General features: G+C 43.1%; 1 protein-coding gene across 1 annotated transcript in view; it reads right to left on the bottom strand.

The window, feature by feature from the left end:
* tspan4a (tetraspanin 4a) overlaps window positions 1-27,791 on the bottom strand; it is a 581,238-nt gene that overhangs the window by 15,980 nt on the left and 537,467 nt on the right. The window contains exons 3-4 of the mRNA XM_041197728.1: window positions 24,142-24,216; window positions 11,603-11,704 (exon numbers count right to left, since the gene is read on the bottom strand). Of these exons, the coding sequence (XP_041053662.1) occupies window positions 11,603-11,704; window positions 24,142-24,216 (177 nt within the window). The remainder of the gene's footprint in view (window positions 1-11,602; window positions 11,705-24,141; window positions 24,217-27,791) is intronic.

Genomic DNA, 27,791 nt, shown 5'->3' with positions numbered 1-27,791 from the left:
TTCGAGTCCTCATGACCCTTCAACAGAACTAAGTAAAAATAGGAAAGGGGTGAAATATAAGCTGGTTTAAGGGGGGGGTGTTGTTGTTGGGACAAGCAGCCAGTAATAGGTGGAGATAACCAAAAGAAGTCACAGACAAAAGGACAAAGAGGTGTTGAAGGTGGTGATATTATCTAAAGGAATGTGCTAATTAAGAGTGGAAAGCAGGACAGACAAGATAGAGATAGATAAAAACAAAAAAACTGCGGATGCTGGAAATCCAAAACAAAAACAGAATTACCTGGAAAAACTCAGCAGGTCTGGCAGCATCGGCGGAGAAGAGAAGAGTTGACGTTTCGAGTCCTCATGACCCTTCGACAGAACTTGAGTTCGAGTCCAAGAAAGAGTTGAAATATAAGCTGGTTAAAGGTGTGTGTGTGGGGGGCGGAGAGATAGAGAGAGAGAGAGAGAGAGGTGGGGGGGTGGGGTGTGGTTGCAGGGACAAACAAGCAGTGATAGAAGCAGATCATCAAAAGATGTCAACGACAATAGTACAATAGAACACATAGGTGTTAAAGTTAAAGTTGGTGATATTATCTAAATGAGTGTGCTAATTAAGAATGGATGGTAGGGCACTCAAGGTATAGCTCTGGTAGGGTTTTTTTTTTATATAATGGAAATAGGTGGGAAAAGAAAAATCTTTATAATTTATTGGAAAAAAAAGGAAGGGGGAAACAGAAAGGGGGTGGGGATGGGGGAGGGAGCTCACGACCTAAAGTTGTTGAATTCAATATTCAGTCCGGAATATTCATCTTCCGACTAGGGACTTTACAGCCTTCCGGACTGAATATTGAATTCAACAACTTTAGGTCGTGAGCTCCCTCCCCCATCCCCACCCCCTTTCTGTTTTCCCCCTTCCTTTTTTTTCCAATAAATTATAAAGATTTTTCTTTTCCCACCTATTTCCATTATATAAAAAAAACCCCTACCAGAGCTATACTTTGAGTGCCCTACCATCCATTCTTAATTAGCACACTCATTTAGATAATATCACCAACTTTAACTTTAACACCTATGTGTTCTATTGTACTATTGTCGTTGACATCTTTTGATGATCTGCTTCTATCACTGCTTGTTTGTCCCTGCAACCACACCCCACCCCCCCCACCTCTCTCTCTCTCTCTCTATCTCTCCGCCCCCCACACACACACCTTTAACCAGCTTATATTTCAAATCTTTCTTGGACTCGACCTCAAGTTCTGTCGAAGGGTCATGAGGACTCGAAACGTCAACTCTTTTCTTCTCCGCCGATGCTGCCAGACCTGCTGAGTTTTTCCAGGTAATTCTGTTTTTGTTTAAGGTACAGGTAGCTCTAGTGGGGGTGGGGGAATACTAAACGTGCTAAAAGGTAGAGATAAACAATGGGTGGAAATACATTTAAAAATAATGGAAATAGGTGCGAAAAGAAAAATCTATATAAATTATTGGAAAAAACAAAAAGGAGGGGGAAGAAACGGAAAGGGGGTGGGGATGGTGGAGAGAGTTCAAGATCTAAAATTGTTGAACTCAATATTCAGTCTGGAAGGCTGTAAAGTGCCTAGTCAGTTTGGCCTCAGTAACAGGGAAACCTCTGGAAACTATAATACGGGATAAAATCAATAATCACTTAGACAGGTGCAGTATAATTAAGGAAAGCCAGCATGGATTTATCAAGGGAAAATCATGTTTAACTAACTTACTTGAGATTTTTGAGGAGATAACAGATAAGTTTGAAAAGGGAAATGCTGTTGATGTGGTGTATATGGATTTTCAAAAGGCATTTGATACAGTGCCACACAACAGACTTGTGAGCAAAATTCTAGTTCATGGAATAAAAGGGAGAGTGACAAGAAGCAAAGAGTAGTGGTTAATTGGTGTTTTTCAGATTGGGGGTAGGTTTGTGGAGTTCCCCCAGGTTCAGTGTTGGGAGTCTTGCTTTTCCTGATATATATTAATGACTTAGACTGTGGTGTGCAGGGCATGATTTCAAATTTTGCAGATGATACGAAGATTGGAAATGTTGTCAACTGTGATGAGGATAATCTTGATCTTCAAAAGGATATAGACATTTTGGTGGATTGGGCAGACAAGTCGCAGATGAATTTCGATACAAAGAAGTGTGAGGTGATTCATTTTGGTATGCAAGATACGGTGAGACAGTATAAAATAAAGAGAGAGCCTCTGAATGAGGTGCAGGAACAGAGAGGCCTCAGTGTATATGTACATAGGTCATTGAAGATGGCAGGGCATGTTCAGAGAGCAGTTAATAAAGCATATAGCATCTTAGGCTTTATTAATACGGGCATGAGTACAAGAGTAAGGAGGTCATGTTGAACTTGTATAAGACACTAGTTAGACCTCATCTGGAGTACTGCATCTAGTTCTTGGCGCCATACTTGAGGAAGGATATGAAGGCATTGGAAAGAGTACATAGTAGATTCACAAGAATGATTCCTGGGATGAAGAACTGTAGCTGTGAGGATAGATTGGAGAGACTGGGACTCTATTCCTTGGAGAAAAGAAGGTTGAGAGGAGACTTGATAGAGGTATTCAAGATCCTGAGGGGTATGAACAGGCTAAATAGTGAGAAACTGTTCCCACTCGAGAACATCAAGAACTAGAGGACATAGATTCAAAATAATGGGCAAAAGTAATAAATGTGATGTGAGGAAAGTTTTTTTTACCCACAGGGTGGTTGGAGTTTGGAACAAACTTCCTGAAAGGGTAGCGGAAGCAGATTCAATCAAGGTATTCAGAAGAGAATTGGATTGCTACCTGAAAAGAGAGAATGTGTAAAAATCTGGAAGATGGGGTATACTGTCGGAAAATGTGAAATTGTCCATTTTGGCAGGAAGAATAAAAGAGAAGCATTTTATCTAAATGGTGAGAGATTGCAGAGCTCTGAGGTGCAGGGGGATCTGGGTGCCCGAGTGCATGAAGCACAAGAGGCTAGTATGCAGGTACAGCAGGTAATTAGGAAAGCTAATAGGATGTTGTCATTTATTGTGAGGGGAATTGAATACAAAAGTAGGAAGGTTCTGCTTCACTTGTACAGGGCACAAGTGAGACCACATCTGGAGTACTGTGTACAGTACTGGTCTCCTTATTTAAGGAAGGATGTCAATATGTTGCAATCAGTTCAGAGAAGGTTTACCAGACTAATACCTGGAATGGGCAGGTTGTCTTATGAGGAAAGGTTGGACAGTTTAGGCTTCTATCTGCTGGAGTTTAGAAGAGTAAGATGTGAGTTGATTGAAGCAAAAAAGATCCCGAGGGGTCCTGACAGGGTGGATGTGGAGAGGATGTTTCCTCTTGTGGGAGAATCTAGAGCTAGAGGTCATTTTTTAAAAATAAGGGATCGCTCATTTAAAACAGATGAGGTGAACTTTTTTCTCTCAAAGGGTCATGAGTCTTTGTGAAAAAGTAGTGGAAGCAGAGTCTTTGAATATGTTTAAGACAGAGGTGGATAGATTCTTGGTAAGCAAGGGGGTGATAGTTTATCAGGGGTAGGTGGGAGGCAGATTTGAGGTTACTATCAGATCAGCCATGATCTTATTAAATGGTGGAACAGACTCAAGGGGCTGACTGGCCTACCCTGCTCCTTGTTCATATGTTTGTATGTACGGGGATAAGGTGGGGGAGTGGGACTAGGTGGAATGCTCTTTCAGAGAGCCAGTATAGACTCAATGGGCTGAATAGCCTCCTACTGCACTGTTAAAAATTCTGCGATTCTGTGATTCTGTAGTTATGAGAAAGAAACCATTATAACAGCAAGTGATCCATTAGAAGGTGTAGTGCTAGAGATTGGTACACTATTTTAAGCTATTGCAGAAGCATTTGAAGTCTGTTGTTCTTTTTGAACGGTCGGCTGTGTTTGCTATGGCAGAGCAGCATTCGGATCCTTGTCCCACTGAACCCACCAATGCCTTGTATATCGCTGGTTTACCATGACGTGTTGTCCAGATAGAACAAAATGCTTGATTCCATAGACAATCCCACTGCCAGAGCGCTTGTAGAACCTGTTAGTTTGGCTGAAAATAAACTGACGCTTACACTTTGGTCTCATCTGGAAATCTTCCTCCCAATAGAGCTGTCCTTCAGTGCAGGAGCCAAGGCCAAATCTTCAGAACTTCCGTGGCTAAAGAGTCCTATACAAGAATTTTGTCTTGATGTCATTCTGGAGATTCATCCCACTGCTGAAAATGGTGTTGTTTTATCGTCATATCTTGGCCCAGTCCTCCCATTGCCCACTCACAAGAAAGAGTGCAATCTGACATCTACCTACAGAAAGCGAGAGCCATTTCCAAAATATTGTCAGGAAATTATATCGCTTTCATTTCCTGCAATGTCTACAGGAATTTTCTCGTTCTTCTTCTCATCATTCAGATTCATTTGAATCTCAGATCTTCAATACTTTGTTCCTCCTCATTGCAGCAGTGAATGATAAGAAATTGTTTCTTGTAGTTGAAGAAACTTTATCTTCTTAGGCCTTTCTCCAGTGTGTTATGAGGGAACAGAAGATTCCTGAGTGAATCCTTACCTATCCTCTTCCTGTTCACAAGAAAGCAAGTGTTGATGTCCTTCCACCTTCCCTCTTGGATCACCTTTTCTTTGAAGAGGTTTCATGGGTCTTTAAAATTCAGCTTAAGATCACACTCCAATTACCAACAGTCGCGGAAAGCCTCGATGATGTGCTCCATGGAACAGGGGAATCTCCACATGTTTCCAAGACATCTTACCAGAGAGCCAAGAACACTGTGGGAGATTGAATCCCTTATGACAGGGACTTGCGGGTGGTTGGTGGTCAGGTTGTGAGGGAGAGTGGGGTGAGATTAGGGGTAGGAGTTGGGTAGAATCTGTAGCAGTAAAAGGAAGTTGCAGAAATGTAACGTAAATAGTTTAAGAAATAGTTTGATATCATTATTAAATAAATTGATATACTTGTAGGAGGTGTAGTATAATGGGTTATTAGTTATGGTAATGAGTTAGTGGTGTAGAGAATGATATAACAGTGACATTAGCAATCAGGTGTTAGAGACTCTAGAGCTGATGGAAGATTCTGTACTCGTGAGAGACATACCTATTCTGTAACCTATCTTGCATATAGTGTTAATAAAGCCGTTTGGGGTAAACTACCTGAGTCAGGACCACAATTACTCAAGGTAAGATCAGAGACGCAACCATGCTTGACCAATTTAATTGAAATTTTTGATGATGGAGCAGAGAAGGTTGTTGAAGGAAATGCAGTGGATGTCGTCCAAATGGATTTTAAGAAAGCTTTTGACAAAGTACCACATAAAAGGTTGGTTAACAAAATTGAGGCTCATAGAATAGGATGGTCAGTGTCAACTTGGATTAAACTATGGTTTAAGGATGGGAAACAGCGAGTTTTGGTAAATTTCTAATTTTTCAGACCGGAGGCTGGTAGACAGTGATGTTTCCCAAGGATCAGTACTTGGAGCCTTGTTTTGTTTGATATATGTAAATGACTTGAATATTGGAATAAAGTACAATTTCAAAATTTGCCAAAGATACCCAACTTGGGGATATGGCAAACAGTGAGGATGATACCAATTAACTGCAACAGGGCATAGACAGACTAGCAGCAGATGGGATTTAATGTACAGAAGTGTGAAGCAATGTATTTTGGTAGAAGGAATAGGGAGAGGCACGATAGACTTAATAGCGCAGTTTGAAAGAGTGTGCAGGGACAGAGATTCATATGCATTAATCTTTGCAGGTGGCATATTGAGAGAACAGTTCACAGTTCTTAATATAGAGATGCTGATTACAAAAACAGGTAAGTTATTCTGAACCTTTAGAAAGCTCAGGTTAGGCAACAACTGGAGTATGGAGTCCAGTTCTGGTCACCACACTTTAGGAAGGATGTGAGTGTCCTTGAGAGGGTGCAGATGAGAGTTATCAGATTGGTTCCGGGGATGGAGGATTTTAACCTCAAGGTTCGGTTGGAGAAGCTGGGGTTGTTCTCCTTGGGGCAAAGGAGATTGAGGGGAGATTTGATAGAGGTGTACAAGATTATGACAGGGTTAGATAAGTTAGTAAGAAAAGTTGTTCCCATTAACTGATGGTACAAGGACTAAAGCACAGATATAAGGTGATGGGCAATGTGAGGAAGAACTTTTCTACGCAGTGAGCAGTCATGACCTAGAACTTGCTGCCCATGAGGGTGGTGGAAGCAATGACAATCAATGATTTCAAAAGGAAACTGGATGGCACCTGAGGGATATAAACTTGCAGGGCTATGGGAATAGAGACTGACTGGATTGCTCTTCAGAGACTCAGTGGCTGCCTTCTCTACCTCTATAACTCGATACCCTATGACTTTGTTCATTCATTCAGAGCCTTTTTGAAGCTCTTCTCTCTCACCCACCTCCTTCTTCATGTCAATTACCTCCTCCAATTTCAGCAACCTTTTTGCTGATGATACAACTCCCTATTTACCAGCTTCCTTCATGTCCCACACCCTCAGTGCTTTCAAACCCCCATCCTCTTTCAATACAACAGAATGTCATCCTCCACACCTTCAGAATCTAGTACCTCAGTGGCACTGATGTGTCTCACCTGTTTAACCAACTGCTCCCATTGCTGAGATGTGGAATGGCTAAATAGCTATCATTTCATATAACTCTTGTGTTATTATAATGATATCATACCTTGGCCTTATTTACTGTACAAGACTCAAGGCACCAATTGCTCATGTTTAGGTTGTGGGTCCATTTATTAGGACTAGGTACATGAGAACAGTTATACACAGGTATAAAGCTTGAAGGCATCAGAGCTGTGTGTGTGTGTGCTCTGCGCTGAGCAAAAGTGAAACTAAGACTGGATCACAGGACACAATTCCCTCCAATGATGTCCTGCTGATATCCCTTAAAGGCATATTACAACAATAACATGGCCACATAACTTTCTCTCATCTTAAATACAACTCCTACATTTTTTGTTCCTAAAACTGTCCCTAAGAACTCTTCTTTTCTTCTTCTTTCTGCTCTAAACACATTTTGACAACTCTGAACTATCCAAACAAAGGCTGACTCACCCCAGACTTGAACTTTGCTCTCTCTTATCTGGGGAGATTCAAATAGTATCAATCTGACCCTCTTTGGACAGGCCACAGTGAAAAATCTTGCTGTAACAGGTAATCTCCAACCCCTCATCAGTTTTATCACCAGGTAGACCCCTCTCACCTTTGTTATCCACCCCTCATCAGTTTTATCTCAAGTACTGTGCTCAATGTTGCTCTGAAGTTCCACTCTTGCTCCTTCTAACCTCAGGTATGCGATCCCTTGCACTTTTCCTCTGTCACTGTACTGTGGTCAAACCAAGTTATCAAACATTCTGCAGGACTAATTTCCAGAACGTCCAGAGTTCCTTCTCCTGGTTTCTCCTTCCTCCCACTGCTCCACTGCCTCATGTTTTCGTACCCTAGCCCTGGTGTGACCCATTCGCCCTTTACTGAATCTTTCATCTTTCCTACTTTGTCTGATCTTACATTTTGTTCCTTTATTCTTTCCCTGGGTCTGTCATATCAAGCTGGGGTACAACTTAATAAGATAAATCAGGGGTACAATTTTCCTGGTGGGTGTGGGGTGAAAGCTGATTTTCCATCAGAATTCCAATTGAACCTCAGCCTAACACTGTTACAACATCAGCGACAGAATAGCTGCACTATCCCTGTCCTGTGTGCTCTTAGTGCAGCAGTGAAACTGGAGCTTTAGACAACATCCAGCCATGGTGAGAGAGTTTCCTGGGCTAGAGTAAAGCTGTGGGTCACAGTCTGGCCTTCCTCACCCAGTGAACTGGGCTTGGAAAGCTGAATTAACCATGGTTGCTTGCTTTTCACTAGCCACATGTAGATGTCAGCTGAGCACACGATCAGGTTCAACCTTGGTGCCCCACTTTTTCACCCACAGCCAGTCTCTCCCCAACAGACTAATTCCCCAGACACCCCCCTCACAACTGGTAGTGCCCCTGCCCTGCCCCTCTCTGTTCCATTCCAGCCCCCTCAATACCATCCCACTGCATTGTCATTGTCTAGACTGATGAAGCTCACACATGAAGATTATTAGGACTAACCCAGTACTTAGAATTATTGTCAAAGATCTCCAGGATAAACATAGGCACTGCAGAGATGTTCACTACTGCTTTGAATGTTAAGATTTCCTTACCTGTAGATGAGGTTAGAGAGAGTTTACAATCTCCAGGCAGAGGAATGGGAATTCATCAATTCTCCCATGAAACTCCTTTGAGATTCATTAGGCCAGGCCATACTTCATGTATATGTAATGTATGACCCTGGTTCATTCACCAATCAATTCAATGTGTCCTCTGCTTACTGACCCTTTTGCAGTTCAGTGCCTTTATCAAACCACTTTCTCTGCTCCACAGAGAAAATCCCCAACTTCTCCAATCTCGATTTAATCTTTTATCTTTTGTACCATTCTAGTAAATCTCCTCTCTACCTTCGCCATTGCCTTAGGCGGTTCACCATCACTTATTAGGTAATAAATGCTGGCCTCACCAGTGATGCTCACATCTCGTGCATAAATATAAATAAATGAGTCTATGATGTGATACTTTATCAAACGCCTGTTGAAAGTCCAGACACACATCCATTGCATTAGTCTCATCAGCCCTCTCTATTTCTTCATCAAAGAACTGATTTAAATCAGTCAAATACTATTTTCTGTTGCCAGGTCCATGCTGGCTCTCATTAGCACATGCCTCTTCAAGTGTGAATTAATTTTGTCCTGGACTATTGTCCCTGAAAGATTCCCACCACCAGCACCATTAGACTGACTGCCTTCTGCTTTTTGAACAGGGGTGTACATTTGCAGTTTTCCAGCCCTCTGGCACTTCTCTCCTACCTAAAGAGAATTGGAAGATTTTGGCCAGAGCCTTGTGATTTTCATCCTCACTTCCCTCAGCATCCCATCCAGATGGGGTGGCTTCTCTACTTTGACTATTGCCAACTTTTTAAGTCCATCTTTATTTTTACCCTCTCCAATTGCTCACTCCCTCCTCCTGTACTGTGATGTTTATGATATTCTTTATTCTGGTGAAAATAGACACAAGGTACTCATTCAGTACCTCAGTCACTCCCTCCATCTCCACAAGATCTCCTTTCTGGTCTCTAATCAGCCCCACCCTTCCTTTGACTACTCTTTATTTATCTGTTTATACTGGGTTCGCTTCTAAATTAGCCACTGATCTATTCTCATACTCTCCCTCTCTCTCTGTTTGTCCCCCTTATTCCCTTTTTAAATCTTATTTTCTATGTTCAGCCTGCCCTCTATTGTGAGCTCTACGGTTGTCATTATGCTTCTTTTCCTCTCTCATTTTAACCTCTATATCATTAATCATCCAGGGAACTCTACCTTTTGATGCCCTTCCTTCTGTGCCTGAACCGTTTCCTCTTTGAAGTCCTCCCATTGCTCCTTTACTGTTTGATTACAATCCACCTGAAAGTGGCTTATTCCATTTGCTGAAATAAACCCCCTCCAGTTCACCATTTAGCCCCTAGACCTTTCCTTGTCATAGTCCATAACGATTTTTAACCTGATGATATTATAATCACTGTTCCCTCCAATACTCTCCCGTGAAACATGCTCCACTTCATTGCCTAGAACCGGGTCAGTCCAGTATTGCTCCCTCAAGTGTTATGTTGGTAACATACTGATAAAGAAAATTCACTGATACACATTTCAGGGATTCCTCCCCCTCTTTGTCCTTCGCACTGTTACTATCCCAGTCTACATTGGAGGTTCTGAATCTTTCATTATCACTACTGTAAAATCCTTGCACTTTTTTGCAATGTGCCTGTAAACCTGCTCTTCTATCTCATGCCCATTGCTTAATGGCCGATAGTAAACATGCAGGATCATTATGGTTCTTCCTTCATTCTAACCAAGTGGATTCTCTCACTGAAAAGTTACATACTTCATCCTTTTAAAGTGCTGTTACAGTATATTTGATCAACACTGCCACGCACTCTCCAATCATTCCTGAATACATTGTAACCGGGAATATTACCTTGTTTCCCCCCAACTCTTTGTTTAAGCCAGGTTTCTGTTATTGTCACTATGTCATACTCCCACGTGGCTACTTGTGCCTCCAGCTCACCAACCTTATTCACCAGGTTCAGTACAGTTCCACACACACTCTAAATCTAACTTAGTTAGCCTCAGATTTCCCCTAACCTAGATCTTCCCTATTTCTGAGCTACTATTTATTCTAATGCTATCTGTTTCTCCCAGTACTCTGTGCGCCTCCTCTTTATTGCTCCATGCTGGTACTCCTCCCCCTGCCAATTAGGTTAAACCCTCCCCAACAACACTGGCTTACTTCGAGAACAGTGGCCCCAGCTCTGTTGAGGCATCCATCTTGTACAGGTCCCTCCTGCCCCAGAACTGGTTCCAGTGCCCTAGCAATCTGATACCATTCCTCCAACCTCACATTAACCTGTCTCATCTTCATAATTCTATACGCAATAACATGTTGCACTGGAGATAATGCAGAAATTAGTACTGTCAAGGTCTTGCTCTTTTAACATCCTCCCATTGTGTTTCCCTACATTGCTGGGCCCCCTCCTTCACCATCCTGTGCCATGGGTACATTGTACATTGCACTCCCCCAAGGTGTCGGCAGCCTCACTGGTACTCAGCGTCGAAAACCAGTTTGAGAGTGCCACACTCCTGGAGAATTCTCATGCCAACTTCATACCATGCTGTGTAGTCACCTACTTTATTATCTTCTTGATTTTGTGTAGGCTGTGAGATGACCACCTACTGTGTGCCCTGCAGTGACTTGAGCCACACCTGAAGCTTAGAAATAGGCTTAGAAATAAGCTTAGAAATTCTGAACTTGAATTCTAGCAACTGGGCGTACCTGGTTATTCAGGACACAGGAAACATGCTGGAGTTCCCACATGGCACAGGAACTGCAGGCAATGGGTCTCGGCTGTCCTATCACTTTTGCTTAAAAGTTTATCTATCTAACTATATAGATATTTATTTAATTTAGTGTTTCCTTACTCTAAGTTATGAATTATTTATTTATATAAACGAGATTTTTACTTAATGCAATTCAGATCCCTTTAAAGTTGGAATCACCTACTTAATTAATTTTACCCCTTAGATCTAGTTAATTACTCTTGTTTAGTTATACAATTACTTCATTATTATCACTCCTTGGTTTAAAATTACTGAGCACCCCCTTTCCCCTCTGCACTGAATTCCCGCTATCATCAAATTCATGTAGGTTGCCAATGTTTTGCTGATTGACTCAGCTCTATGCTTTAGCTAATATTCTTTGAATATGCACCTTTCAAAAACAGACTCATTACAACTGATCAGCTAACTGCTGGACACACTGACTAACATCTATAGTAAAACCTGAATGTGCTGGAAATACTCAGTCAGTCTGGCAGCATCTTTGGAGAGAGAAACTGAGTTAATGTTTCAGGGCGATGACCACTCTTCATTTCCACCAATGCCTGCTAAAAGTCCATTCAGCTAAAACATTCACTCTGTGACGTGTGAAATGGGGATCCAGGTGGACCTACGTCTGTCTGTATGATGCTCCAAGCATTTGTGAGGCCGATATTCCCATCTGTCTCAAACAGTTGAAGACCTTCCTTCAGATCCTTCCGAGCGTAAGTGTCAATCTGAGAGTAGAAAGGAGAGCGAGAGAGGCCTGTGTTAATGGAGCTTTAATCCAGAGCAAAGATTTAAGCAAAGGCTTAAGTTATAGGGGAGTGAGAAGCAAGATAACTGGAATCTGTGAGTGTAAGGAATGAGAAAACGTCAGAGACTGTGAGGGAACAACTTGAGTAGAAGATCCAGGCTCTAAAACATAGGAAACATGATTGTTGTCTTGGAATAGATTGGCTTAAACCACAGAGAGGATGATTGTCGCAATTTAGCTATTTTGCCTCTGTTGGATGTGTGAACCAGCACCAATGCCTTGTAGCTGTAATGTTGATGTTGTGCAGACAGCTTACAACCTGACAATCCAGGGAGAATAAATGCAAGAGTGAGAATACATTAGGGGTATGTGGAGGGGGAGAGTTTGCTTACTGACCTTTCTACTGCTTTTCTGAAAGTCTTATTCATTGATGACCACTCAGCTTGTCTATTCTAAAGTGCTGTTGGTCAGCCTCCCACGTCCCACCATTCAGAAACTTGAGATCATCCAAAACTCTGCTGCATATGCCCTAACCTGCACCAAACCCAAATCATCCATCTCCTCTGTGCTGGCTGACCTACATCACTGTCACCAAATGAAACAACACCTCAGTTCTAAAATTCTCATCCTTGTTTTCAAATCCCTCCGTGGCCTCGATCCTCCCTATAATCCACTCCAACCCTTAACCCTCTGGGATACCTGCGCTCCTCTAATTCTGGCATTTTGTGCAATACCAATCAGAATTGCTCCACCACTGGTGGTCGTGCCTTCAGTTACCTAGACCCAAGCTCTGGAATTCCCTCCCTACATCTCTCCATCTCTCCACCTCTCTTTCCTCCTTTAAGCCACTCTTTAAGATCTACCTCTTTGACCAAGCTTTTGGTTTATCTAATCTAATATCTCCTTTTGTGCCTCAGTGTCATATTATGTTTTATAAAGCCTCTATGGGCCATTTTATTACATTAAAGGTGCCAGATAAGTTCAAGTTGTTGTTTCGGGCTTTGTTCCAGATGATTCCTCTTTAATGCTTGAAGGGCTGCATGACACAGACCAGCTGATGTTAAGTGTTGAACTGCAATACTCGGGGCTCGTGCTGTGACTGTTACCTCAGGCACTCTAACACACTCAGGCTTACAGGCCCAGGCAAGCTCCAATCAATCAGAGCTTGGAATCAACGGTAAATATGCACCAGACGTCTCATTCCCATAGTTACTTCACACAAGGGGTGCATTGATACCACCAAAGGATTCCTTCCCCTGATTATAAAAGGAACTTATTTGTTTGGTCACCTGACGACAGGTGAAGTCAGCCGCTGTGGGATTGGGCCTTTGTGAACATCCTGCAGCCTTTACATCGTCCTTGATGGGTTTGGTTATTAACCAGAACTAAGTGAATTGCAGCGAGCTGCACTCTGGGACCTGCATCAATCTGATTAGCTGCTGCAAAAGCCCAGGCAAATTGAAATGAGAAGGTCAGTCCTTTACTTACCAAGTGACTTGGCTGAATGGATATAGATTGCACAAGAATTAATTGAGGGATCCAACACTAATCCAGCAAGGATTATAAGAGAATTAATTGAGGCTTTCCAACATAATCAGCCTTTCAATATCATTCTGCTGCCAGCAAGGACCACACAAGCCTACGGTCTGTCACCCACTGATGCTGCTCCAGTCAAAGCCATTTCAAGTAAAAACAAAATACTTCAGATGCTGGAAATTGGAAATAAAAAATGAAAGTGCTGGATAAACTCAGCAGGTCTAGCAGCATCTGTGGAGATAGAAACAGAGTTAACATTTCGAGTTCCAAAAAAGAGTCATATTGGACTTGAAATGTTAATTCTATTTTTCTCTCCACAGATGCTGCCAGACCTGCTGAGTTTTCCCAGCATTTTTGGTTTCTATTTCAGGTCTTGGATCTTGGACGCTGTGCCTCTAACCTGATGAAGAATGTTAAGGACAATCTGATAGGTAAGCCTGTCCCCTTTCACTCTGCTGAAGATAATGAGGAATCCTCTGATGAGGAGCAAGCTCTACCCAGTAACACTGGAGGGAGGATCAGACACCATCACGGAACTGTCATGACCCAATCTGTCAGCTGGTTTCTTTAAGGTTGGAATCAGAACATTGAATGAAACGTTTTGTCTTCAGTCCCAGCTATCAATCGCATCCCTCCTCTTAGCCACTGTCTGAGGCTGAAACAATCTGTTTCCAGCCTCAGTCTGAGCTCAGTATATGACATTCAGATCCTTTCCAACACCCACTGCTCTAGCAGCCTCCCATCTTTCATTCTCCACGAACTCTAGCTCATCCAAACCTCTGCTGCCTGTGTTCTAACCTACCAAATCCCCTCCTCCCAACAGCTCTGTGCTCACTGACCTACAGTGGTTCCTGGTCCAGCAACACTTCAGTTTTAAAATTCTCATCCGCTTATTCAAATGGCTCTATGGCCTCTATCTGTCTCTGGCTTCTTCCAGTCCCACAATCCTCAGCTCCTCCAATTTTGATCTCTTGCATACCCCTGATTTTAAACACCCCTACATAAGTGGTGTTGACTTCACCTGCTTAGACCCTAAGCTATGCAATTCCCTCCAAAAACATATCCACCTCTTTACCTCCCTCTTCCTTTAAGTTGCTCCTGACAACCTTCCTTGACCAAGCTTTTAGTTCCCTGTCCAAATATCTCCACCTTTGGCTCAGTATCAAATTGTGTGTGATAACACACGCGTGAAGTCCCTTGGGACATTGTACTAAATACATAAATATAAATTGTTGTTATTGTTGAACGGTGAACTGAGTTAATCTGTCACTTTCTCTCTCTCTGCCAGTCTCCACCTCTCACACTACAAAAGAGAAAAGCAAAAAACTGTGGATACTGGAAATCCAAAACAAAAACAAAAATACCTGGAAAAACTCAGCAGGTCTGACAGCATCAGCAGAGAGAAGCAGTTCTGTTGAAGAGTCATTTGGACTCAAAACGTTAACTGTGCTCCTCTCCGCTGCCAGACCTGCTGAATTTTTCCAGGTACTTTTGTTTTTGTCTCACACTACAAACACCAGCTCAATCCAATTTCTTTGCTTCAGTTTGATTGGGTAGTTCAGCTGCTTTTCTCAGATTGGGACATTTACAGACCCTCCCCAGCCAGTCAGACTGCATGTTCTTACTGTGTAGCTCCCTTTCTCAGGTTCTTTCCTAACCTTCAGTTACCCTTTGTTGTTGCAGGGGATGGTTGTCTGAAGGATTTAATCAGCTTTCAGTCTCTGTGCTGCTGCTGTCTCATTTACGTACTTTAAACTCTGCTGGGAATTGCTGGAAACTGTCCCAGGTAATTGGAAATAACAGGAAGCAGCCTTCACCATTGAAGATATTAAAAGGGCTTTATTTTTTTCATCCGCAATCTACAAAGATCAGAGTATTAGATCAACTAATCTGTGATCCATGTCTTGTGAACAATGAGCACTAGTTTGCCCAGAATTTTCGACACAAACTCAGACAAAGAATCACAAAGTAGAGATCCTGAACAATTTCATAGAGAGTTCGGTTTCTATGGAGAACCTCTACATTTAATTCCCAAGTGTACCAAGCACTCTCACACTTGGCACATTTCCAAGGTTAAAATCGATTACCAAAAATTTCCTTCTGATGAGGGACAGGTATCTCAACCAGAGCGACTGGTATCTCACCCAGAGGGACTGGTATCTCATTGAGAGTGATTGATATCTCACCCAGGGGGACTGGTATCTCACCCAGAGCGACTGGTATCTCACCCAGAGGGACTGGTACCCCATCGAGAGTGATTGATATCTCACCCAGAGGGACTGGTATTTCAAAAAGGGGACTGGTATCTCAACCTGAGCAACTGGCATCTCACCCAGAGTGGCTGGTACCCCTTCGAGAGTGATTGATATCTCCCCCAGAGGGACTGGTATCTCATCCAGGGGGACTGGTATTTCAAAAAGGGGACTGATATCTCACCCAGAGCGACTGGTATCTCACCCTGAGGGACTGGTACCCCATCGAGAGTGATTGATATCTCACCCAGAGGGACTGGTATCTCACCCAGAGAGACTGGTATCTCACCCAGAGGGACAGGTATCTCATCGAGGGTGATTGATATCTCACCCAAGGGGACTGGTATTTCACCAAGGGGACTGGTATCTCATCCAGAGGGACTGGTATTTCACCAAGGAGACTGGTATCTTCAAACAGAGGGACTGATGGGGACAGGTATCTCACCCAGAGGGGACTGGTATCTGACCTGTGGGATTGGTTTCTCACCAGGGGGACTGGTATCTCACCAAGGAGGACTGTTATCTCACACAGGGGAGCTGATATCTCACACAGGGGGACAAGCATCTCACCCAGAGTGAGAGATATCACACCCAGGGGCACTGGAATCTCACCCAGGGGACTGGTATCTCACCTGGGCAGACTGGTATCTCACCCAAGGGGACTGGTATATCACCCAGGGGGTCTGGTATCTCACCCAGAGGGAATCGTATCGATCCTAGGGGACTAGTATATCACCCAGAAGGACTGGTATATCACCCAGAGGGTCTGGTCTCTCACCCAGAGGGAATGGTATCGATCCTAGGGGAACTAGTATATCACCCAGAAGGACTGGTATATATCACCCAGGGGGACTGGTATCTCACCCGCAGGGAGTGGTTTCTCACCCAGAGTCTGGGAAGAGTGTCCTCTGCAGTCACTGTCGCTGAGTGGGAAAAAACAAAGAGTGACATCACAGGAAAACTGTAAGTTCATTGGCTGGTAAGTATTTGCTAGTTTGAACTACCTGTTCTAAATTGATTTCAGATTAACGGTGACTACTGGGGCCCAGGATCAGAGGCCTAACACTTCAGCTTCAACTCAGCAAAGAGAGCGAGTTCCAGTCAATTTTAAAAAGTGTATTTTGAATTTCTATTCTAACTTGCTTTCAGATTAAAGGTAAATAGGAGAAATATTTTACAGATTGATTAACTAAAGACCAGTAGGAAATTTAAAATCAAACTGAAAAACTAATTAAATAAAAGAGATGCAGGGCCAGGCGATGTGTTGTAGCTGCATGATGTGGGAGCTGGTGGACCCCATTGTGGTTCCTAGTGACCACACCTGTAGCAAATGTTGGTTGCTCGAGGAACTCTGGCTAAGAGTTGATGAACTAAAGTCTGAGATTTGGACGCTGTGACACATCAGGGAGGGGGAAAGTTACCTGGATGCCTGTTTCAGGAGATAGTCACACTGCTTAGATTAACTACCTTAAATTCGGCCAGTGGTCAGGGACAGGAGAGTGTGACTATGAGTGAGGCAGGTAGAGGGATCCAGGAAGTAGCACTGCAGGAGCCTCAGTCCTTGCCCTTATCCAACAGGTTTGAGATTCTTGCTCCCCGTGTGGACAAGAGTGGGGACTGTAGGGAGGATAAGCAAACTGACCATAGCACCGTGGTACAGGGAGCCATTCAAGTGGGAGGAGAAAAGAGAAATGTAGTTATAATCGGGGATAGTATAGTTAGGGGAATAGATACTGTTCTCTGTAGCCAAGATCAAGAGTCCCGAAGGCTGTGTTGCCTACCTGCTGCCAGGGTTAAGGATATTACATCTGGGCTGCAGAAGAAGTTGGAGTGAGAGGGGAAAATCCAGTTGTCGTGGTCCACTTAGGTAGAACGAGGAAAGAGGTTCTGCTGAGGGAATGTGAAGAGCTAGGGGCTAAATTAAAAAGCAGAACCAAAAAGGTAATAATCTGTGGATTACTTCCTGAGCCATGAGGTAATTGACACAAGGTCAATGAGATTAAAGAGGTAAATGCGTGGCTCAAAGATTGGTGTGGGAGAAGTGGGTTTAAATTCATGGGACATTGGCATCAGTACTAGGGAAAGAGAGAGCTATTCCATTCGACGGGCTCCACTTGAATCATGCTGGGATCAGTGTCCTGGCAAATCGCATAACTAGGGTTGTAGATAGGGCTTTAAACTAAATAGTGGGGGAGAGAGTTCAGTTGCATGGAAATATAACAAAATCAAAGTTTAAGGAGAGATTAAGAGTGCAGGTTAGTGACGAGGCTGATTGTTACCAAAAAGTGAAAGGAAGGGACAGAGTGTGTGAACGCCATATTGCATCAAAGAATCATATAAGGATAGGGAAAATTGACAATAGGGCAAACTTAAAGGCTTTGTATCTGAATACACGTAGCATTTGGAATAAAACTAATGAGTTAACAGCGCAAATAGAGATAAATAGGTATGATTTGGTGGCGATTCCTGAGACGTGGTTACAGGGAGAACAGGTTTGGGAGGTGAATATCCAAGGGTACTCAGTATTTCGGAAGGATAGGCAGGAAGGAAAAGGAAGTGGTGTAGCTTTGTTAGTAAAGGAAGAGATCAGTGCTATAGTGAGGAATGATATAGGCACTGGAGAGCAAGACGTAGAGTCAGTCTGCGTAGAAATAAGAAATAGCAAGGGAAAGAAGTCCCTGGTGGGAGTAATCTATAGGTCCCCAAACAGTAGTTCAGCAGTAGGGCACAGTATAAACCAGGAAATACTGGGAGCATGTAAGAAAGGCACGGCAGTAATCATGGGTGATTTTAATATGCCTATAGACTGGACTAATCAAATTGGCAAGGGTAGCCTCGAGGGAGAGTTCATAGAGTATATTAGAGAGTTTTTCTTGGAGCAATATGTTGTAGAACCAACTGGGAAGCAGGCTATTCTGGATTTGGTTTTGTGTAATGAGATGGGATTAATTAATGATCTCATAGTAAAGGATCCTCTAGGGAAGAGTGATCATAGCATGCTAGAATTTCAGTTTGAGAGCGAGCAACTTGAGTCCCACGCTAGTGTTCTGGAGTTAAACAGAGGTAACTACTTAGGCTTGATGGCAAATTTGGCCCTAGTGGACTGGGCAAGAAGACTACAAGGTGGGACAGTTGATGAACAGTGGCAGATATTTAAGGTGATATTCAATTCCTCCCAAGTAAAATATATTCCAAAGAGGAAGGAAGATGGTAAGAGGGAAAAAGCATCCATGTCTAAGCAAGGAAGTTAAAGATAACATAACGGCAAAAAGTAAGGCATACCAAATTGCAAAGGTCAGTGGCAGGCTGGAAGATTGGGGAACTTTTAAAGATCAACAAAGGGTTACTAAAAAAAAAATTAAAAGAGCAAAGGTAAATTATGAAAGAAAACTGGTGCAAAATGTAAAACCTGATAGCAAAAGCTACTGCAAGTATATAACAGGAAAGAGAGTAGCTAAAGTGAATGTTGGTCCCTTGGAGGATGAAACTAGAGTGGGGAACGCAGAAATGGCAGAGACGCTTAATCAATATTTTGCCTCAGTTTTCACAGTGGAGGACACTAGTACCACCCCAATAGTAACAGGTGGTGCAGAGGATATAGAGAAGGAGGAACTTAGAACAATCACTATCACTAGAGAAAAAGTACTGAGCAAACTATTGGGATTAAAGGGTGACAAATCCCTAGGGCCTGATGGCCGACATCTCAGTGTCTTAAAGGAAGTAACAGTGGAGATAATGGATGTATTGACTATAATATTCCAAAATTCCCTGGATTCTGGAAAGGTTCCAGTGGATTGGAAAAATGCTAATATAATGCCCTTATTTAAAAAGGGGGAGGCAGAAAGTAGGAGATTAATTAGTTTAACGTCTGTCGTTGGGAAATTGTTGGAATCCATCATTAAGGAAGTAGTAATGGGAAAATCAAAATGCAATCCATCAGAGTCAACATGGTTTGATGAAGAGTAAATGGTTTTTGACTAATTTGCTAGAGTTCTTTGAAGATGTGACAAGCAAAGTGGATACTGGCGATCCTGTAGATATAGTATTTCTAGACTTCCAGAAGGCCTTTGATAAGGTGCCGCAGAAAAGATTAATACACAAGGTTAGATCACACAGAGATAGGGTTAATATATCAGCTTGGATAGAGGATTGGCTAACCAACAGAAAGCAGAGAGTCAGGATAAATGGGTCTTTTTCTGGATGGCAAGCTGTAACTAGTGGGGTGCCACAGGATTCGGTCCTTGGGCCCCAACTATTTACAATCTATATTAATGACTTAGATTCAGGGATAGAAGGATCTATGGCTAAATTTGCAGATGACACCAAAATAGGTGGGAAAGTAAGTTGCAATGAAGAAATAAGGCATTTACAAATGAGTATGGACAGGTTAGGTGAATGGGCCAAAATTTGACAGGTGGAGTTTAACGTGGATAAGTGTGAGGTTATCCATTTTGGTTGGAAGAATAGAAAGGTGATTTATTATTTAAATGGAGAGAAACTTCAGAATGCTTCAGTGCAGAGGGATCTGGGTGTCCTCGTGCATGACTCGCTAAAAGCTAGTATGTAGGTACAGCAGGTAATAAGGAAGGCAAATTAAATTTTGGTATTTATTGCTAAAGAAATAGAGTATAAAAATAGGGAAGTGTTGTTGCAACTGTACAAGGCATTGGTGAGACCGCACCTGGAGTACTGTGCACAGTTTCGGTCCCCATACTTCAGGAAAGATGTAGTTGCACTGGAGGTGGTTCACAACATTGATTCCAGAGATGCGGGACTTCTCTTATGAGGAGAAATTGAGCAGTTTAGAAGGATGAGAAGAGATCTAATTGAGGTATATAAGATGCTAAAGGGGATAGACAAAGTAGACGTGGAGCAGATGTTTCTCCTTGTGGGGCATTCTAGAATGAGAGGCCATAGTTTTAGGCTAAGGGGTGGTAGATTTAAATCAGAGATGAGGAGGAATTACTTTTCTTAAAGAGTCGTGAATCTGTGGAATTCCCTACCTCAGAGTGCAGTGGATGCCGGGATGCTGAATAAATTTAAGGAGGAGAGAGACAGATTTTTAATTAGTAATGGGTTGAAGGGTTATGGGGAGAGGGTGAGAAATTGGAGTTGAGGCCAAAATGAGATCAGCCATGATCGTATGGAATGGCAGGGCAGGCTCGAGGGGCTGAATTGCCTACTCCTGCTCCTAGTTCTAATGTTCTTATGTTCAGGGGGACTGGTATTGCTTCTAGAGGGACTGGTACCTCACCCAGAGGAATGGTATCTCACCCAGGGGACTGAAATCTTACTAAGAGAGGCTGGTATCTCACCTAGAGGGACTGGTATCTCACCTAGAGGGACTGATATCATACCCAGAGGGATTGGTATCTCACACAGGGGAACTGAAATCTCACCCAGGGGGACTGGAATCTCACCCAGGGGGACTGGAATCTCACCCAGGGCACTGGCATCTCACCCAGAGGGACTGGCATCTCACCCAGAGGGACTGGCATCTCACCCAGAGGGACTGACATATTACCCAGAGGGACTGGTATCTCACTCAGGGGGACTGATATCTCACCCAGATGGACTAGTGTATCACCTAGGGCACTGGCATCTCACCCAGAGGTACTGGCATCTCGTCCAGAGAGGCTGACAAATCACTCAGAGGGACTGACATATCACCCAGAGGGACTGACAAATCACTCAGGGGGACTGGTATCTCACTCAGGGGGACTGATATCTCACTCAGATGGACTGGTATATCACCCAGGGCACTGGCATCACTCCCAGAGGTACTGGTATTCACCCAGGGGAACTGGTATCTCACCCAGAAGGACTGGTACCTCACCAAGGGGGACTGGTATATCACTCAGAGGGACTGGTATCTCACTCAGGGGTGCTGAAATCTCACGCAGAGGGACCAGGATCTCAACCAGGAGGACAGGTATCTCACCCAGAGGGGCTGGTATCTCACCCAGAGGGGCTGGTATCTCACCCAGAGGGGCTGGTATCTCACTCAGGGGGACGGGTATCTCACTCAGGGGGACTGGTATCTCACTCAGGGGGACTGGTATCTCATCCAGGGGACTGGTATCTCACCCAGCGGGACTGGTATTTTACCCAGAGAGGCTGGTATCTCAATCAGAGGAACAGGTATCTCACTCAGACGGAGTGGTATCTCACCCAGGGAACTGATATCTCACGCAGGGATACTGGTATCTCACCCAGAGTCACTGGTATCTCACCCAGAGGGACTGATATCTCACCCAGAGGGACTGATATCTCACCCAGAGGGACTGATATCTCACCCAGAGGTGCTGGAATCTCACACAAAGGGACTGGTATCTCACCCAGGGGGACTGGTATCTCACCCAGGGGGACTGGTATCTCACACTGGGAACTGACATCTCACCCAGATGGACTGGTTTCTCACACTGGGGGCTGGTAACTCACCCAGAGGGAATTGTATCTCATACAGAGGGACTGGTCTCTCACCCAAAGGATCTGGTAACTCACCCAGGGACCTGGTAACTCAATTGCCTGTGTGTGTGCAGCTCCAACGACACTAAGGAAGCTTGGTACACTCCAGGACAAAGCAGTCCACTTGATTGGTACCCCGCCCACTACCTTAAACGTTCACTCCCTCCACCATGACGCACAGTAGCAGCAGCAGTGTGTACCATCTACAAGATGCACAGCAGGAATCACCAAGGCTTCTTCGACATCACCTTCCAAACCCACAACCACTACCATCTAGAAGGACAAGGGCAGCAGATAGATGGGAACACCACCACCTGGAAGTTCCCCTCCAAGCCACTCACCATCCTGACTTGGAAATATATCACTGTTCCTTCACTGCCTTCACTGTCACTGAGCCAAAATCCTGGAACTCCCTTCCTAAGAGCACTGTGGATGTACCTACACCACATGGACTGCAGTGGTTCAAGAAGGCAGCTCACCATCACCTTCTCAAGCGCAATTAGGGATGGGCAATAAATGCTGCCCTAGCCAGCGAAGCCCACAGTCCGTGAAGGGATTTAGAAAATCCTAGGAGGACTTTCATTTCGCACAATGGGTCTCAGAGTGTCTAATAACTCACCCAGAAGGATTAATATCTCAGTCAGTGGGACTTGTTTTTCAGCTCTATTATCATTATTCTTGTGTATACTCTGTTGTTGTTTGTATTAAGCTTATTGAGCACTGGGACATCTTAGTCTCGTCCTCACCCAAGGTTTACACTAATGCACTCATACCTCTGGTTTGGATTGCCGAACAAACATGGAGAGTAAAGCCTCTGGCTGACTTTCCTGCCCCCAAATCAGGCTTATGGTGCTAAATTAGCATTAAACAGCTCACTACTGACGTGGGGTGTTGCCATTATCTTCCTGGAGAACCTGTCTGTCCCATTGGAGGCTCATTGGGCAACATCTTCGATCATTATAGCAGTTTGAGTTAATAGAGGAAGGAACAATGTGCATAATGGAATTCAGGAGTTGGTGAAATTACAGAAAGCTGCACCAGCTAACAGCATTGCTCAGCATCCCAGAATTAGGGGACACAGGAATTTGTGTAGTTGGGAGCAGGAAGATACAAAGGGACATAGACAGATGGAGTAAGTGGGAAAATCTGTGGCAGATTGTGCCCAATATGTGAAAATGTGAAGTTATTCACTATGGAACAGAAAGACAAATGGGAATATATTGTCCACGGTGAGAGATCAGGATACGTGGAGAAGTGAAGGGATTTGGATGTCCTTGTACAATGAATCACTATAACTCAGGATAAAGGCACAAATACAAGGAGGAAAGTTCTCTCAAGAAGGCTGGAGTTCTATGGGGAGGAAATGCTGCTGCGGCTGTGTCGAGCCTGGGTTAGACCACACATGGAGCACTGGGATCCATGTTGGGCACCGTGTGTCAGGAAAGATACATTGGCCTTGGAGGGTGTACAGCGTAGACCCAGCAGAATGACACCAGGTCGAGAAAGATTAAAGGACTGGTTGCATAAATTAGCCCCATATTGCATTAATTTTAAAGATCGAGAGGTGATCTGCTTGATGCATTAATGATGATTAAAGGCTTTGATAAGGTAGATAGAGAGAAATCATTCCTTCTTGTGGGGGAGACGAGAACAAAGGAGCAGAAACTAATACTTCAAGCCAGGTTGTTCAGCATTGATACGAGGAAGCATTGATTCACACAGGGCAGTGGAAATGTGGAACTCTCTTCTCCAAATTGCTGGGTCAACTAAAAACTGAGATTGGTGATGATTTGATTGGGATGGGTACTTTATAGGCCAAATTCAGTTGAATGGAGTTGAGGTACAGATGAGCCATGATCAAGGTAAATGGTTCACTCCTGTTCCTAATGTTCCTGTTCATCAGTGAAGGGACCAACAGACCCAGGTACCCTCTACCCAGTGAGTTCCATTTTCCTGGGACAATTTTATACATTAATGCGAGCTTCACTGTAGCTGTTCCTCTCTGACTTTCAGTGTGGTACGGATGATCTCTCTCTTTCTCATGCAGTTAAGTTGTTTTAAAACTGAATCCCAGTGCTGGATCTGACATGAATGCTGAATAGAGGCTTCACAGAATTTTCATGTGCAAGTACATTAAACATTTCAGAAGCAGTTTCCTTACCTGACCTCTGTAGACACTGAAAAGAATCCCTCCAATCATTTCCATCACAAAGATAATTAGCAGCAGGATAAAGAACTGAGCAAGAGACAAAGGATCACAGGGAACTTGTAAGTGCACAAAGGTAAAAGGTTATAATTTAAACACAGTTACCAAACACACACAGCATCCTCACACATATACACACGCACACTCACACTCAGTATAATATACACACAGCATCCTCACACATATGCACAGTCACAGCCAGTGTAATATACACATAGCATCCTTACACATGTCACACTCATACCCTGTATAATATACACACAGCATCGCCACATGTATGCACACTCATGCCGTACTCCTTATAGTATATACAGAACATCCTCAGACATGTGCACACTCACACCCATTATAATCTATACACAGCATCCTGACACATATACACACTCATACGCAGTATAATACATAGACAGCATCCTGACATAAACAGACTCACACCCGGCATAATATACAGACAGCATCCCCTCATATATACACAATCACAACCAGTATAATATAAACACAGCATCTTCACACATATTCTCACACACACCCAGTATCATATACACAGCATCCTCATACATAAACGCACTCACACCCAGTATAATATCCACAAAGCATCCTGACATTTACACACTCACACCCAGTATAGTATATACACTGCATCCTCACACATATACATACTCACACCCAGTATAATATACAGACAGCATCCTCACACATATACACACTCACATGAAGATAAGATATACACAGCATCCTCACACATATACACACTCACATGAATATAATATACACACAACATCCTCACATATATGCACACTCATACCAAGTATAATATACACAGCATTATCACAGATATACAAAATCACACCCAGTATAATATACTCACAGCATCCTCACACATATACACACTGAAACCCAGTGTAATATACTCACAGTATCCTCACACATATACACACTGACACCCAGTGTAATATGCATGCAATATCCTCACACATATACACACTCACACCCAGTATAATATCTGCACAGCATCCTCACAGATATACACGCTCACATCCAGTATAATATACACCCAGCATCCTCACACATATGCACACTCACACCCAGTATAATATTCACACAGTATCCTCACAGATATAAACACTCACACCCTGTATAATCTTTACACAACATCCTGGCACATATATACACTAACACCCATTTCTTTATAATATACATAGAGCATCCTCACACATATACACACTCACACCCAGTATATAACATACACACAGCATGCTCACACATATACACACTCACAATTAGTATAGTCTACACACAGCATCCTCACACATATACACACTCACATCAAGTATAACATACACACAACATCCTCACACATATACACACTCACACCCAGTATAGTATACGCACAGCATCCTCACACATATACACACTCACACCCAGTATAATATACTTACTGCATCCTTACACATATACACACTCACACCCAGTCTAATATACATACAACATCCTCACACATATACACACTCACACCCAGTATAATATTTACACAGCATCCTGAAACATTTACACACTCTCACCCACTCACTTATAATTTACACTCAGCATCCTGACATGCATACACACTCACAACCAGTTTGTTATAATATACACACAGCACCCTCACACATATACACACTCACACCTACTATAATATACACACATCATCCTCACACATATACACGCTTACACCCTGTCTTTTATTATATATACACAACATCCTAACATATAAACACACTCACACCCAGTATAATATAACAGCATCCAGACATATATACATACTCACACCCAGTATAATATACACACAGCATCCTAACACTTATAACACTCAGACCCAAACCTTCTTAATTTACATACAGCATCCTCTCATATATACAAAATCACAAACAGTCCTTTATAATATACACACAGCATTATCACTCATAAGCACACTCACAACCAGTACAGTATATGCAGCATCCTCACATATACAGTCACAACCTGTCCTTTATAATATATACACAACATCCTTGCACATATACACACTCATACCCAGTAAAATTTACACACATCATCCTCACACGTATGCACACTCACACCCAGTATAATATACACAGCATCCTCATCCATATACACACTCACGCCTAGTCCTTTATGATATACACACAGCATCCTGGCACATATACACACAGCCAGTATAATATACACAGCATCCTCACACATATACACACTCACACCCAGTATAATATACACACAACATCCTCACACATATACACACTCACCCAGTATAATATACGCTCAGCATCCTCACACATATACACACTCCCACCCAGTATAGTATATGCACAGCATCCTCACACATATACACACTCACACCCAGTATAATATACTTACTGCATCCTCGCACACATACACACTCACACCCAGTATAGTATACGCACAGCATCCTCACACATATACACACTCACACCCAGTATAATATACTTACTGCATCCTCACACATATACACACTCACACCCAGTATAATATACTTACTGCATCCTCGCACACATACACACTCACACCCAGTATAGTATACGCACAGCATCCTCACACATATACACACTCACACCCAGTATAATATACTTACTGCATCCTCACACACATACACACTCACACCCAGTATAATATACTTACTGCATCCTCACACACATACACACTCACACCCAGTATAGTATACGCACAGCATCCTCACACATATACATACTCACACGCTGTCCTTTATGATGTGCACACAGCAGCCTCACCCATTATTCTTTATAACAGATACAGATACCCTCATACAACATTATCACACTTGTACATCTCCACAGTCACAGTCCTTGATAACGCATCATAATATCTAGGCTGACACTCCAGTGCAAGGGGAAATGTGTACAGATCGTCCCACTCCTTCCCCCCTCTTTCCTCCTCCTTCCCTAGTCCAGATTTCATTCTGCCCATTTCCATCTTTGCTGATACCCGCAATTTGTAGCTGGACAAGCCACAGTGAGTGGAGCAGAGAGAGGCTGTGAAATATTTTTGATTCTAACTCTCTTCAGGGCTGGATCTTTTCCCAATCCCTCAATTCTACTTTATATTTTTTTGACAGGAATACAACTGTTCTATACTTTGAAGAGAAATCCTTTGGTTAACTCTATGGTGGAGGGGTTGGTCAGGGTTTGATATCAAGATTAAATTCTCCATATTCACACGTATTGTCTCTCTCTGCTCATGCCACACCATTGCAGCACCCTCCCTCATACTAAACATCTAATCACCACTGGGCCTTTGGAAATATGGTCAAGGTCTCTCTTCAGGTAGCCGGCAATATTCGGGAAAAAGACAGTGAGCAGTGCTGGAAGTTTCATGCTTTCCCCTTATTCTGTTTGATGAGTAATGGAGGATGGAGTCCTGATGAGAAATTCTAGCGAGACAACAGGAGCTAATGTGTTATTGGTGAGCTTGTGCATCCATCCTGCAGTCTGCACAGAGCAAACAGGAGGCTGTAGATCTCTTCACCCAACTCAAAATTACATTGGGAAATATTTAGAAAAACACAACATTCATTATCTTCAAGGCCAGCT

This window comes from Carcharodon carcharias, chromosome 10 (assembly GCF_017639515.1).
Source record: "Carcharodon carcharias isolate sCarCar2 chromosome 10, sCarCar2.pri, whole genome shotgun sequence".
NCBI lineage: Eukaryota > Metazoa > Chordata > Chondrichthyes > Lamniformes > Lamnidae > Carcharodon > Carcharodon carcharias.
The sequence above is the reverse complement of the archived record's forward strand: the minus strand, read 5'-3'. Positions and strand labels throughout refer to the sequence as shown.